Source organism: Neoarius graeffei, chromosome 18, assembly GCF_027579695.1.
Source record: "Neoarius graeffei isolate fNeoGra1 chromosome 18, fNeoGra1.pri, whole genome shotgun sequence".
NCBI lineage: Eukaryota > Metazoa > Chordata > Actinopteri > Siluriformes > Ariidae > Neoarius > Neoarius graeffei.
This window is the reverse complement of record NC_083586.1, coordinates 21,872,974-21,889,923: the sequence shown is the minus strand read 5'-3', so window position 1 is coordinate 21,889,923 and position 16,950 is coordinate 21,872,974. Positions and strand designations below refer to the sequence as shown.

The 16,950-nt window shown below is 43.8% G+C and overlaps 1 protein-coding gene across 1 annotated transcript; it reads left to right on the top strand.

Annotated features, from left to right (window-relative positions):
• The first annotated feature begins 11,634 nt into the window (after positions 1-11,634).
• On the top strand, positions 11,635-15,386 carry actb1 (actin, beta 1). Its single transcript, XM_060898551.1, has 6 exons — positions 11,635-11,742; positions 12,768-12,892; positions 13,332-13,571; positions 13,947-14,385; positions 14,487-14,668; positions 14,754-15,386. The coding sequence occupies exons 2-6, from the start codon at positions 12,770-12,772 to the stop codon at positions 14,895-14,897; spliced, it is 1,128 nt and encodes a 375-aa protein (XP_060754534.1). The 5' UTR covers positions 11,635-11,742; positions 12,768-12,769; the 3' UTR covers positions 14,898-15,386.
• The last annotated feature ends 1,564 nt before the right edge of the window (positions 15,387-16,950 follow it).

Below are 16,950 nucleotides of genomic sequence, written 5' to 3'. Positions count from 1 at the left end.
TGTGATGATACCAGCCTACTCCTACACACACACACACACACACACACACACACACGCATACTGAATGACATTACCACAAAATCCTGAAACTGCAACACATACCGAAACACATTGTGGAATACCCATCATACTTGGATCACACACACACACACACACACACACACAAGGAGCACTAACAAAGAGCCAATCCCCATTCTTAAAGAGATATAGCATTGCTCTTAGTCATCTGTGTGATTTCATTACAGGTCAACAGCTGCTGAATCAGTAAACTTTGTTCATTACCAGAATTGTTACTGCTGGCACTTCTGTCAAGTTTGAAACTAAACTTCCCATCTGAGTCCACGTGTATTGCAAGGCTGACACTTGCACGATTCCGTGGCACGCATTGGCACGACTCGAGTCTAGTCGTAAACTGGCGTGAAGTGTGCGTAAACCCGTCGTGACTGCGTGCCATGTCGGGACGAGAATTTTGAAATGTTCAAAATTTTGGTCACGACAAAATTTCGCGACCAGGTCGTGAACTATGCGCAAACTGTTCGTGATCTCGTCGTGAACTCGTCGGGACGATGCGGGAGGATGCATGCCAGTGCGTGGAAGTGCGCGCCATGCCACGACTGTCACGAACTGCCACGAATAGTTCACGAACAGCTCACGTCGAGTTCACGAGTAGTTCACGACATGTTCACGAATTGGTGCACGTCGCAGCGTGGCCATGCCTTCCCACTGACACGGTCATGCATTGATGGCACGAGCAGTTCACGACTAGTTTACGCACTTCACGAACAGTTTGCGCATGGCACGAGCAGTTCACGACGAGTTCAGTCAGTAGACTGTCATACTGTCCAAACTCGTGCCTTCTGGTCAACCATTCCCGGACCCACACTTTCCTTTGTGTCTTTCTTCGCGGTGGGGTTGCCTTTTCTTGCTCTTCTGCCTCTTCCAGCCTTTTCTGCTGCTCTTCAACAATGGCTAGAGCAGCTGCCAGGTATAGGCATCTTCTCTTCTCTGCAATGATTGTGGCTCTGGTATTCAGCATGTTGTCTCTTCCACAGCCAATTCAAAAATGACCAGGGGTTGGGGAGGCCCCCTTTTTATATGGCGTGCCCAAGTCGGCACGACACTGTCCGAATTGCGCAAACTCGTCGTGCCAATGCGGGAAGTGCGTAAACTATGCGCAAACTATGCGTGAACTCGTCATGCCAGTTCGTGAATGTGGACGGGCACGCATTCGTGAACTCGTCGTGAACTATGCGTGAACTAGTCGTGAACAGTGCGGGAGCCTCCCAGTTCGTGCCCCAAAATGGCACGACTTGCCAAGACAAAATCGTGGCCAAAAGTCGTGCAAGTGTCAGCCTTGCATGAGATCCAGGATGTGATTCAATCAAGGGCATGGAATGTTTGCTTGAATAATGTATATGCAAACATAACATTTGACTTACTTCATGAAGCATGAATCTTGACCTTCGAACTTCTTTAGTTATCTTTCCTCGCCCTCTGTTCGGCTTATTATATATATATATATATATATATATATATATATATATATATATATATATATATACAGGGTGCGATTTGTCAAAAAAACAGAAGGGGGGATGTTTTTTTTTTAATCATGAAACGTCACAAAATTAAGGTAACAATAGGCTAACAGCTCAATAACATCCGATGATATCAAATGAATAACACTAAATGAAAACGAACACTAAACCAGAGATAGTAAATTCATCTTCCTATCTCTCTGACTAAATACACGAACACTAACACACAACAAAGTTTGCATTGCTTGTCGCGTTGCTGTGATGTTTCTCTCCCTCCGGATTAAATGGACAGTGACTCGAAAATCACTAAAATACATGAATACTAAATGAACAGTTTGCTCTGATGGCGCAGTTCACATTGTGGGCAGCTTTCCGATTTAAACTGGTTTTTTTTCTCATCCTTATACTTCCTGTTTCATGGACTGTAACGGATTTGCTTATTTAGTAATTTTAATACAGAATTTACCTTGAAATTATAATCAGACACTTGCTCCCTGTCCCACACCATTGCTCCCTGTCTTCCGCATCCTTCTCTCCCACACCTGCCACTTTCATGTCCTCTCTCACCACATCCATGTATATCCTCTTTGGCCTTCCTCGTTTTCGTGTGCCTGGCAACTCCATCCTCAACATTCTCCTTCCAACATGCTCTGCATCTCTTCTCAGGATGTGCCCATACCATCTCAGTCTCATCTCTCTTAGCTTCATTCCCAAGCTCTCCACATGTGCTGTCTCTCTGATGTGTTCGTTCCTTATCCTGTCCAACCTCCCATCGCAAACCTTAACATCCTCAACTCCGCCACCTCCAACTTTGCCTCCGGTCTCTTCGTTAAGGGTACGGTCTCCAATCCATACCTCACAGCTGGTCTCACTACTGTCTTATACATCTTACCTTTCACTTTTGCTGGGACTTTCCTATCACAAATGACTCCCAAAATCTTTCTCCAACTGCTCCACCCTGCCTGCGCTCTCTTTCTCACCTCACTATCGCAGCTCCCATTTTCCTACACAGTTGACCCCCAGGTACTTGAATTCACCAACTTTCTTTATGTCTACTCCTTGCATCTTCACTACACTCTCATCCCCATTCTCATTGATGCACATGTATTCTGTTTTGCTACTGCTCACCTTCATTCCTCTTCGTTCCAATGCATACCTCCATCTCTCCAAACCCAACTCTGCCTCCTTTCTATTTTCACCACATATCACAATATCATCCACAAACATCATGTTCCATGGTGACTCTTGCCTCACTTCATCTGTCAAGCTATCCATCACTATGGCAAACAAAAAAGGACTCAAAGCAGATCCTTGATGAAGTCCCACCTTCACCTTGAACCATTCAGTCGTTCCAACTGCACACCTCACTGCTGTTTCACTGTTCTCATACATGTCTTGCACTGCTCTGATATACGTCTCATTCATTGTGGTTCCTTGATATTCAGCGGGGGTAGATATTTTGTGCTTATATATATATATATATATATATATATATATATATATATATATATATATATATATATATATATCTTCTTCTTCTTCTTCTTATGGTCCCCGTCAGACTGATGATGGGGGACCCTTGATAGCCCTTTTGAGGTGCCTTTTCTTCTGCCGCTCGGCTGCTCGAGCCATGAGGCTGTTCTCACAAAGCAGTCTGCCTGATCGTACAGCATCTCTCCAGGCAGCGTGATCTTGTGTGGTCTGGAACCAGAACTTTAGGTCGATGCCGAAGAGACGAAGGTCTTCCTTAGCGCAGTCTTTCCATCTTTTTCTCGGCCTTCCCCTGTCACGCCTGCCCAGTCTTAGCTCCCCGAAAAGAAGTTGTTTCGGAATCCTGGTGTCATCCATTCGCGAAACGTGGCCGAGCCAGCGCAGTCTGTTACTGCGCAGCGTGGTCTCCATAGTGGTGGAGCCACGGCGGTTTAAGATCTCAGCATTGGTCACGCGCTGCCACCACTTCACACCCATTATCTGCCGGAGAGATCTTTGATGGAATACTTCAAGACGGCGGGTGTGGTGAGCCAGTGTAGGCCACATTTCGGATCCATAGAGCAATGAAGGAAGAACTATGGCTTTGTAAACAGTCAGTTTAGTAGACAGGGTGAGACCTCTTCTGTTAAAACATCGTGTTCGTAGAACGTTAAACGCAGCTGCACCGCGAGACACACAGCGTTGGATTTCCGAGTCGAGGCTTGCGTCATCCGACAGGTTGCCTCCAAGATACATGAAAGTTTGGGCGCGCTTCAGCTCAGAACCATCAATTGTGATGGCAGGTGGTTGGTCACACTGAGTATGCATCACTTCCGTCTTCGGTTTGCTGATTGTCAGATCCCAGGACCTGCAGGCATTGTTCAAAGCTGTGACTCCTTCCTGTAAGGACTCTGATGTTTGTGTGGCTATGGCTGCATCATCTGCATAGAGAAAGTCATCAAGTTTTGACGTCATTACAGACTTAGCTTTGAGTCTCCGGAGATTGAAGAGTCTGCCATCAAGCTTGTGTTTTATATCTACGCCAAACGCTGGGATGGATTTGTGGGCATGCCGGAGGACAAAGGAGAAGAAGAGGATAAACAGCATAGGGGCTAGGATACAACCCTGGTGGAGGCTGTTAGTTACTGCAAAGGATTCAGTAAATTCTCCACCAATAAGTACGCTTGCTTCCGTGCCATCATGGAAGCTTTGGATAATGTTGACAATTTTAAGAGGGATCCCAATCTTCTTCAACAAAGCCCACATAAGTGGTCTGTTAACCATGTCGAAGGCCTTGACTAAGTCGACAAAGACTATGTGTAGTTCGAGGTGCTGTTCACGACATTTTTCCAAGAGCTGGCGAACAGCGAACATCATATCACTGGTTGCCCGGCCACTTCTAAACAAATTTGACCGAGTGAAAAAAGGATCTAGAATCATGCCTTTCTGCATGCTGTTCGATTTCTTTGGCATGATCCAGCCACCACTGGTCTTGGAGGCGGCGAATTTCCCTTTGGCAGATGTTCCTGGCAAGTCTGTAGCGCTCGCGGTTTTGCTGGGTGTCACTGCCGAGTACAGCCTGGAAAGCAGTTTGCTTCCAGTGTAGTAGATCCATGATAGTTGGATTATTTTCATCGAACCAGTCCCGATGATTGCGCTTTTGATAGCCGATGGTGGTAGCAGCGCTAGAGTGGAGAGTATCCCGAAGGTTTTCCCAACATTGTTCGAGGGGCTGGTGTCCAGCACGGTTGCTTGGTAGGTTCTTACAGATGGATTCGTGCAGTTGCTCAGCTTTGCTAGGGTCCTCCAGGTTGTTGACATTGAATCGCTTAGGTGTGTTGCTTTTCCGCTTTTGAGCTGAGAGATGGAAGCGGAGTTTCAGATGAGTGCATACCAATTTGTGGTTGGTTTAGCAGTCCGTGCTGCGACGAACCCTTGAATCAATTATGTAGCTCTTGTAGTGTTGTTTAACAATAATATAATCGATGAGGTGCCACCTTTTTGACCTTGGGTGCTGCCACGTTCCCTTATGGATGTTCGCATGGGAAAAGAGTGTGTTGGTAATACAAAGGCCGAAACGGGTACATAATTCAAGCAATAGGGTGCCTTGATCATTCATGTCACCGAGCCCGTGACGGCCAATTACTGTACGTTTAACCAGGCTTCTGAGTCTGTTCCAACGCGGGCATTGAAATCACCAAGCAGGAAAACTCTGTTGAGTCTGGGAGTTGCAGTTAAAACTTCCGATAGTTGATCATAGAACAGTGCTTTCTCCTCGGGTGGTCTTTTGAAGGTGGGGGCGTAAATACTAATCACTGTTACAGTGAATTTATCCAGCTTGATCCTCATGCTCATTACCCTGGAGCTAATTCCCTTCCAACTGATCACAAGGGGGCGGATGGTGTTCTTAATTGCGATAGCGACTCCTTCAAGCTTAGGTTGTTCAGGGGGTCTTCCAGAGTGGAGAAAGGTGTAGTCTCCTTCTATGAATTCGCCTTCACCTGGTATACGACATTCACTGAGACAGGCGATGTCGATATTAAGGCGTTTAAACTCTAAGGCCACCAGGGCTGAACGGCGCTCTGGAGCCTGGCGTTTGGTGGTAGCTTCGTTAGACATAGTCCTGACATTCCAACAAGCTAGTTTGACTTGCTTGGAGTTCTTACGAGCAGATCTGGGTTGATCAGAGCCACGGGGTCCTTTAGGCTTTACCCAGGGGCCGTCATGCTTGCTGTTAAGCTGCCCAGATCCACGGCGTACTAATTGGAGTTGATGTGCTTTCATTAATGGGTCCATCGCGGGAAAAAATACCATTGCTCAGGGTTGCCAGCCCCTTGCAGTGGGCAAGTAGGCTGCCCTCTTCTGTACTTGCATTCCTCAGTGGTTCGATTTTGGAGTGGAATCATAACAAGACACAAATCACCAGATCAAAACCAAGGAGGCTGACTTAAGGACCAGTGGGCTAACCCAAGCAGGGACTGGTCCTGATTTGTTTTCGGGGTTTACTCCCTTAGATCCGCCGCGTTCTGCAAAATCATTCATTCATTCATTCAAAACCAGGGGCGGTGCTTGGAGCCACAGCGTGCGGTCTTCAGCACGTGAGAGGCTAGATGGTGTGGCCGCTTGCTGATGACAAATGGCTGTATATTATGCATCGCATGCCGCTGGATATGGGGAGACCAGTCTGGGACTCCAGATGGAATAGGCCGACCAGAAAGGTACTACTCCTCCAGTGATCCTTTGCCCCTCTATAGGGTGGCACGGTGGTGTAGTGGTTAGCGCTGTCGCCTCACAGCAAGAAGGTCCAGGTTCGAGCCCTGTGGCCGGCGAGGGCCTTTCTGTGTGGAGTTTGCATGCTCTCCGCATGGGTTTCCTCATGGTGCTCCAGTTTCCCCCACAGTCCAAAGACATGCAGGTTAGGCAAATTGGTGGCTCTAAATTGACCGTAGGTGTGAATGTGAGTCTGAATGGTTATCTGTGTCTATGTGTCAGCCCTGCGATGACCTGGCGATTTGTCCAGGGTGTACCCCGCCTCTCACCCATAGTCAGCTGGGATAGGCTCCAGCTTGCCTACGACCCTGTTGGACAGGATAAGTGGCTACAGATAATGGATGGATGGATGGATGGATGGATGGATGTGTGTCTTTGTGGTCCTAAAGGAGAAATGTGTGAATGAGAAATGATCTCATCTCATCTCATTATCTCTAGCCGCTTTATCCTTCTACAGGGTCGCAGGCAAGCTGGAGCCTATCCCAGCTGACTACGGGCGAAAGGCGGGGTACACCCTGGACAAGTCGCCAGGTCATCACAGGGCTGACACATAGACAACCATTCACACTCACATTCACACCTACGGTCAATTTAGAGTCACCAGTTAACCTAACCTGCATGTCTTTGGACTGTGGGGGAAACTGGAGCACCTGGAGGAAACCCACGCGGACACGGGGAGAACATGCAAACTCCACACAGAAAGGCCCTCGCCGGCCCCGGGGCTCGAACCCAGGACCTTCTTGCTGTGAGGCGACAGCGCTAACCACTACACCACCGTGCCGCCTGAGAAATGATATTTTTATTAAACTGATGATTAATTTTACCAGTGATATTAAAATCAATTGACACATGCGTAAGACATTATGGGTGTTAATAATAACTTAATAATAAGGAGACAGAGACTGAAGTGAACGCCATACATTTAAAAAGAGCAGTGCAAAAATCACTACTAAAGTTCTCATACCCTTTAAATGTGTGTGGTTATCACCCACACACATTTTGGAGTGTTATATTAACATTATAATAAAGTTATATTATAATGTTAGATATAACCTCCCCAACCTATCGATGCCAGTCTCCCTTAAAAAATACAAGCCCCAGGAAAACCTGACTGAGCCCCGGGTCTTTTAGCTGCTAACGGTATGATGAAAACCGCCGTGCCATTCTGTGTTCGGTTCATAAATCAACCGGAAAATCAGATTCCATCACTGTTGGTTGGTCCAATATTCTTCTCGACTCTGTTCAACTGTAAATTGAGTTTTGTGTTGAAGAAAGTCCTAATACCTCTTTTGAATAATTCCCTGTTAAAATAACCTGAAGTAAACTCAAACTAAAGAGGTTTATTGGAAAGGCCTAGCTGTATCTGTACAAATATTTGAATTGGGACAGTTTGGTTGGAATAAACCTGTCCACTTTGTTAAGTCCACTTTGATCACTCAGTCTCATCTCATCTCATCTCATCTCATTATCTCTAGCCGCTTTATCCTGTTCTACAGGGTCGCAGGCAAGCTGGAGCCTATCCCAGCTGACTACGGGCGAAAGGCGGGGTACACCCTGGACAAGTCGCCAGGTCATCACAGGGCTGACACATAGACACAGACAACCATTCACACTCACATTCACACCTACGCTCAATTTAGAGTCACCAGTTAACCTAACCTGCATGTCTTTGGACTGTGGGGGAAACCGGAGCACCCGGAGGAAACCCACGCGGACACGGGGAGAACATACAAACTCCACACAGAAAGGCCCCCGTCAGCTACTGGGCTCGAACCCAGAACCTTCTTGCTGTGAGGCGACAGCGCTAACCACTACACCACCGTGCCGCCCATCAAAAAAAATCAGAATGATGAAACAGCAAGCTATATGAGAGACGAATTCTGACTTGAAATTTAGCTAATTAAATGCAAAAGTAAAACATTTAAAGACACAAATTCCTGATTTCCAAGTTTCCAAGGTAGTTAGAGGTTGATTTTTTTCTTCAGTCCTCCATTCCACACATTGTAAACATTCCACACATAGCACCACAGACCTTGTGTAGTCTTAGCCACAGTTAAGGTAAACTACTTTATTCAGGTTTTATTCCTTTTAACCGAGTTTTACAGTAATCCACATGGTTAGAGCTTCAGAAATCACCTTGATGGGGGTTAAACTGAAGCTAAGGCAGTTCATTAGCTACGGTATATATCTTCAGTAATTAATTATTTATGATTTTCATATTTTATGTGGATCATGACGTCTGCCAAGGCAACTTTTATCCTGGCATCTGGATTTGATCCAAGCATCTGCATGCATTACATTTTCCTTTAATAGAAATAACAGATGATTACTCCTACACTAATAATAATTCAATTGATTTATATAGATTTTTAGACATTTTTACACTGCATAGCAAAATATTTGAACAATCTATAAAATCTGTGCAGACTAACGTGACTAAAAAGAAAAAGAAAAGAAATGCCCATTCAGGAATAACACTTGGGTGCTGTGATGTTTTAGGAAAATAATGCAGCCTGATTTGATGACAATTTTTTATTTATCAAAGAAAGGCACATTATATTGTACTATTTAACCACTTATAATTACATTTAATGGTGTGGTCAGTCTGTAAAACAAGTTACTTCATGTTATCATTTACGTAATAGCAGCTATCGATCATGTCTTTCGTCGATCAATAATAAACTGATTTTAAAAACATCTTTCTGAACAAAGAAAGACACGATCGATCGTGTCTTTCTTTGTTCAGAAAGATGTTTTTAAAATCAGTTTATTTATCTGGTTTAGATTATGTAATATTGTGTGTCGTACAAGCCCCAGTGAAGGACCTGTTATCCATCCATCCATTATCCATAGCCGCTTTTTTTTCCATCCAAGATGGCACCACAGACGGCTGCTACGGGACTTTGCTCTCTCGTAATTTCTATGTGTGTGTGTGTGTGTGCGTGTGCTTTTTTTTTCTATACTTTCTTTCTGTCTGTACTACTAAGTCGAACTGGAGTCAAATTCCTCATGTGTGTAACATACCTGGCAATAAAGTGCTTCTGATTCTGATTCTGATTATCCTATTCTACAGGGTCGCAGGCAAGCTGGAGCCTATCCCAGCTGACTACGGGCGAGAGGCGGGGTACACCCTGGACAAGTCGCCAGGTTATCGCAGGGCTGACACAGAAACAAACAACAATTAACACTCACATTCACACCTACGGTCAATTTAGAGCCACCAATTAACCTAACCTGCATGTCTTTGGACTGTGGGGGAAACCGGAGCAAACACACGCAGACATGGGGAGAACATGCAAACTCCACGCCCGCCGGCCGCTGGGCTTAAACCCAGGACTGAAGAAAGAAAGAAAGAAAGAAAGAAAGAAAGAAAGAAAGAAAGAAAGCACAACTTTAAATTGTGAAATTCCTCTTTGCATTTTACCCATCTGAAGCAGTGAACACACACACACATACCCAGAGCAGTGGGCAGCCATACTAACAGCGCCCAGGGAGCAGCTGGGAGTTAGATGCCTCGCTCAAGCGCACCTCAGCCCAAGACCGTCCCATATTAACCTAACCACATGTCTTTGGACTGTGGGAGAAACCGGAGCACCCGGAGGAAACCCACACAGACACGGGAGAACGTGTAAACTCCGCACAGAAAGGCCCTCGCCGGCCACGGGGCTCGAACCCGGACCTTCTTGCTGTGAGGCGACAGCACTAACCACTACACCACCATGCCGTCCATTTACTACATTTACTCATATCTCATCTCATCTCATTATCTCTAGCCGCTTTATCCTTCTACAGGGTCGCAGGCAAGCTGGAGCCTATCCCAGCTGACTACGGGCGAAAGGCGGGGTACACCCTGGACAAGTCGCCAGGCCATCACAGGGCTGACACATAGACACAGACAACCATTCACACTCACATTCACACCTACGCTCAATTTAGAGTCACCAGTTAACCTAACCTGCATGTCTTTGGACTGTGGGGGAAACCGGAGCACCCGGAGGAAACCCACACAGACACGGGGAGAACATGCAAACTCTGCACAGAAAGGCCCTCGGCAGCCACGGGGCTCGAACCCGGACCTTCTTGCTGTGAGGCGACAGCACTAACCACTACACCACCGTGCCGTCCATTTACTACATTTACTATAGAAACAATAACATTAGAACGAGCGCATTAATATAAACCTGTAATCTGAATTACAGACAAATCAACACTTTCTGATGTGTAACCTTTGAGAATTAAAAGCACAGCGATACAGGCACAAACACTGTGAGTAAAGAATGAATCTGGAAGACATCAGGTTAACTTCAACATAAAGAATGACATTTCTAATGCTTTGGAAGAGCATGAATTCCTCATGCTCATTCAACAGACCTTTGTCTGGTCCAAATTATGACTGTTTAGTTTTAGGATCCTGATATACACGAATGGGGCGTGGATGCAGCACATTTAGCAACTACCACATAAATAGAATTGATGTCCTGTGATTATAATAATTGTATATTTAAAAAGAGTAGAATTTGTGTCTTATATAGCACAAGTGCGCAGGGTTTATTTTAGTCATCGAGCATGCACATTAATGCACATATTCATTACAATGAAGTATTGTTCATACAATAGTGCATCATGTCCTTTTTTTACAAATGAATGGAATCAGCCACGCCCACGCGGCTTTAAACCCGGAAGTGGCCCATATGAGAGCGCGAGACAATACTGAGAGCTTTTACTTTGCTCTATTTATTTATTTATTTATTTATTTAAAAGAGTGCTGTTTTGCTTGGGGGGGGGGATGAATAAATAAATAAATAAATAAATAAATAGCCCTAAAATGTTGTCCTGTATATGGGAAATGTATTGCATTTATAAAGAACCATTCGAGTCAAGAATGGAATCTTTCTCCAAAGGAATTTCTTTTTAATATTCCAAAGAATTCTGCTTCTAAATCAGGATTCCATAATGAAAATGACTGACTTAATGATATGAACATTAAAACCAATACTGTGCTCATTTTCTGTACATTTGACTCATCCAGCATCATAATGTTTACACTTGGACAGTGAATCGTTAACTATTATATGATCTAATTACATTAAGATGAATCCTGACGTATACACATTTCAAAAGATCGATAATATATGATTTTTTTTAAATATTGTTGTATAAATCGATTTATTTTATTTTAAATCTTCCTTTCATTTCCATCTCTCTCAGCACCACTTAGCTCAGCTCAGCTCAGCTCTTAACTTGAATTTTCAAGGAACAGGCCTGCGACACGCCAACTGGGTGACGGCTAGCCAATCAGATCATCCGCCGCCGAAAGTTTACCTTATATGGAAGTTGCCGGCCACCGTTTGGGGTATAAAAGCCAGACCATCCCCACTCCCTCAGTACTCCAAGCGTTCCCTGTGCACTCACTAACAAGGAGCTTTTACTGCAGCTGCACGCCCGCTAAACCTTTAATTCATCGGTAAGATGCGCTTTATCTTTTTCTATTTATGGTTATAGTTGCACTTTCATTTCATTTTAACGTTTTGGTGCGTTTGTTTTAATCCTAGCAATGGCTTATTTTTATTTTTCCCTTATTTTACTTGTGTATCTGTGCTTGAGCATGATTAGCTGCTTATGCTAGCACTATTAATGTAACTTTATTTATTTTTTAAAAAAATGCATTTTGTAAAGATGCACGACGTTGCTGAATGGGTGAGAAATTTGAGTTCCTGATACTTAAAGCGCATTTTTAAGCAATTATGAATTTAAAGGTTTATCTTAATGATAAAATGGCTGGAAAATTCTAGAAGCATTCAGTCTTCACTCATGCAAGTTAGGTGGATTTTGAATAGTGGGTGTGGCTGGATATTGATGCTCTCTTGTTTTTTATACTTTGTCATATTTCGACTTTAAAACAATTAATACAGAAATTTAGTTATTGTGTACCCAACGTATAAATTACTTTTTTTTTTTTAAAGCGTGGTAGGTTGAACTATGCTGGAGGATCCGAATGTTCTTGGATCCGAACGTTCTTGGATTCTAATCCGAGTGTTGTTCCGAATGTTCTTGGGTTCTAATCCGAGTGTTCTTCCGAACGTTCTTGAATTCTAATCCGAATGTTCTTGGGTTCTAATCCGAGTGTCCTTCCGAATGTTCTTGGGTTCTAATGTCACTTTTGTGTATTTAAGTGATGAATAATGCTGAGGGAATGTATAATGGGATTCATTCAGCGTGGCGCATAATGAGTAAAATGGGGCGTGGTCGCGGCTCACGAGCCGGTCGAACTTATTGCCTTATATGGCAATAGCAAGTCTGGCTGGCCACTTCCTTTGTCTCAAACCACTCAATTTTGGGCATTGCGCCTGTGCGCCACCTGCTGGTGAACATGTGCTTATAAAGGGTGTTGTCAGGTTTCTTAAGGCGGATGCTCAACTCCTTATTTGAAGTGACGTGTGTGTATATAAAGTGGGAAGGGTATTTCTGATCTTATTTATTTTTCAACAGCCATGGATGAGGAAATTGCTGCTCTGGTTGTTGACAATGGCTCTGGTATGTGCAAAGCCGGTTTTGCTGGAGATGATGCTCCTCGTGCTGTTTTCCCTTCCATCGTGGGTCGTCCCAGGCATCAGGTATGTTCTTAAAGTAGACTATCTTATTTAGAAATACTTTCTTGAAAAGATCTCTTCCAGAGTAAAAAAAAATTCCAGGTATGTCCTTAGGCCAGGCCTAGTTTTATGGCCAATAGAGCAGCTTTATGACCATGAGCCATAATGGCATTTATTAATGTGTTAATGGCACTTGTTAAAGTTACTGTTAAATGGTCCAAATGAGGTCATGCTTTAGGTGACTCCTTCACTACTGTAATATCTTGCATGGCTTATATTTGCATACAGGAACATGACTTGATGCAATAACACTAGACAAAGTTCTGCACTCTTTCTTGAAAGACCATGCTTCCAAAGTGATTAGTTTGGTTCAGCTTGTGCCTACATTGGCAGGCTAGCTGTGCTGTGACATGCATGGTAGGGTTTTTAAGCAGTGTGTGTAAGGTGAATGCTTCTCTTCTAGGGTGTGATGGTTGGTATGGGCCAGAAGGATTCCTATGTGGGAGATGAGGCTCAGAGCAAGAGGGGTATCCTGACCCTGAAGTACCCCATTGAGCATGGTATTGTCACCAACTGGGATGATATGGAGAAGATCTGGCACCACACCTTCTACAATGAGCTGCGTGTGGCCCCTGAGGAGCACCCTGTCCTCCTTACAGAGGCCCCACTGAACCCCAAAGCCAACAGGGAGAAGATGACCCAGGTATACAAAATGATGCTTCAGTAGCTTCCCTGAAGTTTTCTTCTTGTTGACTGTCCCTTTTTAATCTCTTCTCAGGTTTTCTGAACTTTCTTTGTATTTGGAGGCCACAGGTTCATGTTCAGTTTTCTACTGCATGACCTCTGGGTTTCAGAACTTACCCTTGAACACATTAACCTGGTGCATGTTGTGATATGGAGACTTTGCATTGTTAAAGCTTAAGTGCAAGTGACCTTTGGGCTTTTTGCCTAATGTAAGCTATTGAATTGCTTTTAAATCAGTGTGGAAAAACTGGTGTAACCCTTATTGTGTTGAAGCTAAATACTTCAGCTTTTGTATGATTTAAAATAACTTGGGCTCTTCATTTCCCCCAAACAGATCATGTTCGAGACATTCAACACACCTGCCATGTACGTTGCCATCCAGGCCGTGCTGTCCTTGTATGCTTCTGGTCGTACCACAGGTATTGTGATGGACTCCGGAGACGGTGTCACCCACACTGTGCCCATCTATGAGGGTTACGCTCTGCCCCACGCTATTCTGCGTCTGGACCTGGCTGGCCGTGACCTCACCGACTACCTGATGAAGATCCTGACTGAGCGTGGTTACAGTTTCACCACCACAGCTGAGCGTGAGATTGTGCGTGACATCAAGGAGAAGCTGTGCTACGTTGCTCTGGACTTCGAACAGGAGATGGGCACTGCTGCCTCTTCATCCTCCCTGGAGAAGAGCTACGAGCTGCCTGATGGGCAGGTGATCACTATTGGCAACGAGCGTTTCCGCTGCCCTGAATCCCTCTTCCAGCCCTCTTTCCTGGGTGAGTATAAATTAACCCTGACCACTGCTTTATGGTGGTGGGCTCAACATTGAGCTGATTTTGTTTTCAGCAGGTGTATGAGCCATTTCCTTTTTCCTCAGGTATGGAGTCTTGTGGTATCCATGAGACCACCTTTAACTCCATCATGAAGTGTGATGTCGACATCCGTAAGGACCTGTATGCCAACACTGTGCTGTCTGGTGGTACCACCATGTACCCAGGCATTGCTGACCGTATGCAGAAGGAGATCACCTCCCTTGCCCCCTCCACCATGAAGATCAAGGTGAGTCTTTTTTTTTTTTTCCCCCTCTGGTTTTTTTTTTTTTAAAAAGACTTTGGCTGTACTAATGTTGTTTCTATCCTCTTAGATCATTGCTCCTCCTGAGCGCAAGTACTCTGTATGGATTGGTGGCTCCATCCTGGCTTCCCTCTCCACCTTCCAGCAGATGTGGATCAGCAAGCAGGAGTATGATGAGTCTGGCCCATCCATTGTCCACAGGAAGTGCTTCTAAACAGGACTGTAACCACCACCATTGCTGAGCCCCCTGAGGCCGGCTCAACTAAATGACCAACATGCCTTCCCCTCTCAGATAAGATCACATGGGCATGGCTTCTGCTCTGTATGATGCACTGCCTTGGGATGAGGAAATGAATTTCTTTGAAATTTCTTTTTCTTATAGGGGGAGAGCTTTCCCTAAAAGGACTCAATGTACATTTCCTTTTAGTCATTCCAGATAGTGTCATGTTTCAATCCACCCCACCCACACCACTGTGGGAAGTACATGACCTTAGTGTTTATGTAAATTATGTACTTGATACCATGTCTGTTTTTGTACCTCAGCCTTAAACTTGGTCCATTTTGTTTTTGTTCTGCAGTGGAAAGGGAAGAGCTTTACCCGTTAGCGTGAGCTTTCCTGGGGGTATGGGTAAAGGATCTGTGAGCCAAGGTGTCTCTGTACACTGACATAAAAACAATAAAAATGTGCACATGTAAAACTCAACTATCTGGTTCATTCTCTTTTTAATGGACAGAACTTGAAGTATAATCTGGAGGAGACTCAAATATGCTTCTTTTAAACAAAGTATGTCCCAGTACCTTGCTTATGGGATACTGTGACTTGTTAAACTGGTGTATTTGACATGTGGTTATTGGCTGAGGCCACAAACAGAATAAGTGCATAGTGAAATCTGAATTACTGCATATTGGGTTTGAGTTTACTAAACTGCATGGTCTGAAGCTTCATTACAGCAATTTTTCAGAGATTAAAATGGCAGTTGAGTCCCTCAAGAGAAGTTTTAGAGCAGCGCACTAATTTGAATTAGTTGGCACTACTTGATCATACCACTTTCTTGGCTAGTCAGACTTGCTTGTAGAAATTGCTCCTACTTGGAATAGGTTACTATAGACTTTTTGGCAAGTGCTGATGCTTTTTAGTTTGTGACAATCTAAACTTCTCCATGGTGATGCAGGCCTCCCAAGATCTGCTTGATGGAGCAAGTCGCTGCTGACAGGGTTCTTAACAAGTAGGAGCTAGTGTTGGATGAATAGCCGCAAAGGCGGCTACACAGGAGTTGACAGGTTCAATAGCTAAATACAATGATGGAACTGAGATCAAGCATGAATTGTTTGTGCTTTAGTCATGAACTCCAATAATAGAGCAATACTAAACAAACTACTGCCCATTTTAGGGCAGATATGGCTTTCCTCATGGTCATATCAACACCTCACAGATGAGTTTTCCATTTTTCTAAGTAAAAATCAACCTTTTTATTTCATGCCAAATTTTTTCATTTATTGAGGGGGGGGTTGGGGTATGTTCCTTTGTGATACTAAAGTGTAATTCATTCCTACAATGTTACATGTTTACATTTTCGCCATCTTAAGTCTTGTGGTAGAATACGTGTTATCTACAATGTAATTGGCCAAAACATCACTGGCGAGAGCATGATAGCCAATCATAAGTTCTTACAAGAGTACCTGCATCTGTTCTATTTTATCGAAACTTGCACATGTTCATCGCTGCGCTTCAAAAATGCGTTTCTCTTTTGTATTGGCTTTTTTACTCAAAACGCCAAATACAATTGACAAGCGAGACGAAGTGAAGGTACGTGAAATCGATGCTGGTATAAAAAACAGAGGACTGACAAGCTCTTTGGCCAAAAAGCTGAAGTCAATGATCAAATGAGCAGTGACTGAACTATAATTGTATAAAGTGTACATAGACATTATCCCATAAACTTAGCATTTGTTTGATTTAATACATTGGACATGTATATGATGGTCAGTAAATCTGAATTAATGCTGACAGTCTTGAAAACTTAAATATTTCAAAAGACTTTTTGAAGAAATCATGCAACTAATGAGGACATAGGGAGAGGTCACCCTAAAATTTTATTTAATATATGAACATTTTGATAAAACTTAAGTTTAATGTGAGTTTAGTTTGTCGTTTTTGTTGATCATGAATTATAACCATAGCCTTGAATGTAGAATGTGATTTTTGTTTTGAATTCAAACAATACTATTGATTTGAAACATTTTCATGTAAATATATAAAAGAGAAC

Excerpts from the sequence above, each read along its gene's own strand:
- actb1 (XM_060898551.1), top strand. The coding sequence starts at position 12,770 with ATGGATGAGGAAATTGCTGCTCTGGTTGTTGACAATGGCTCTGGTATG. Across the intron at positions 12,893-13,331 it reads TGGGTCGTCCCAGGCATCAG|GGTGTGATGGTTGGTATGGG; the intron begins GTATGTTCTTAA and ends CTTCTCTTCTAG. Across the intron at positions 14,669-14,753 it reads CCTCCACCATGAAGATCAAG|ATCATTGCTCCTCCTGAGCG; the intron begins GTGAGTCTTTTT and ends CTATCCTCTTAG.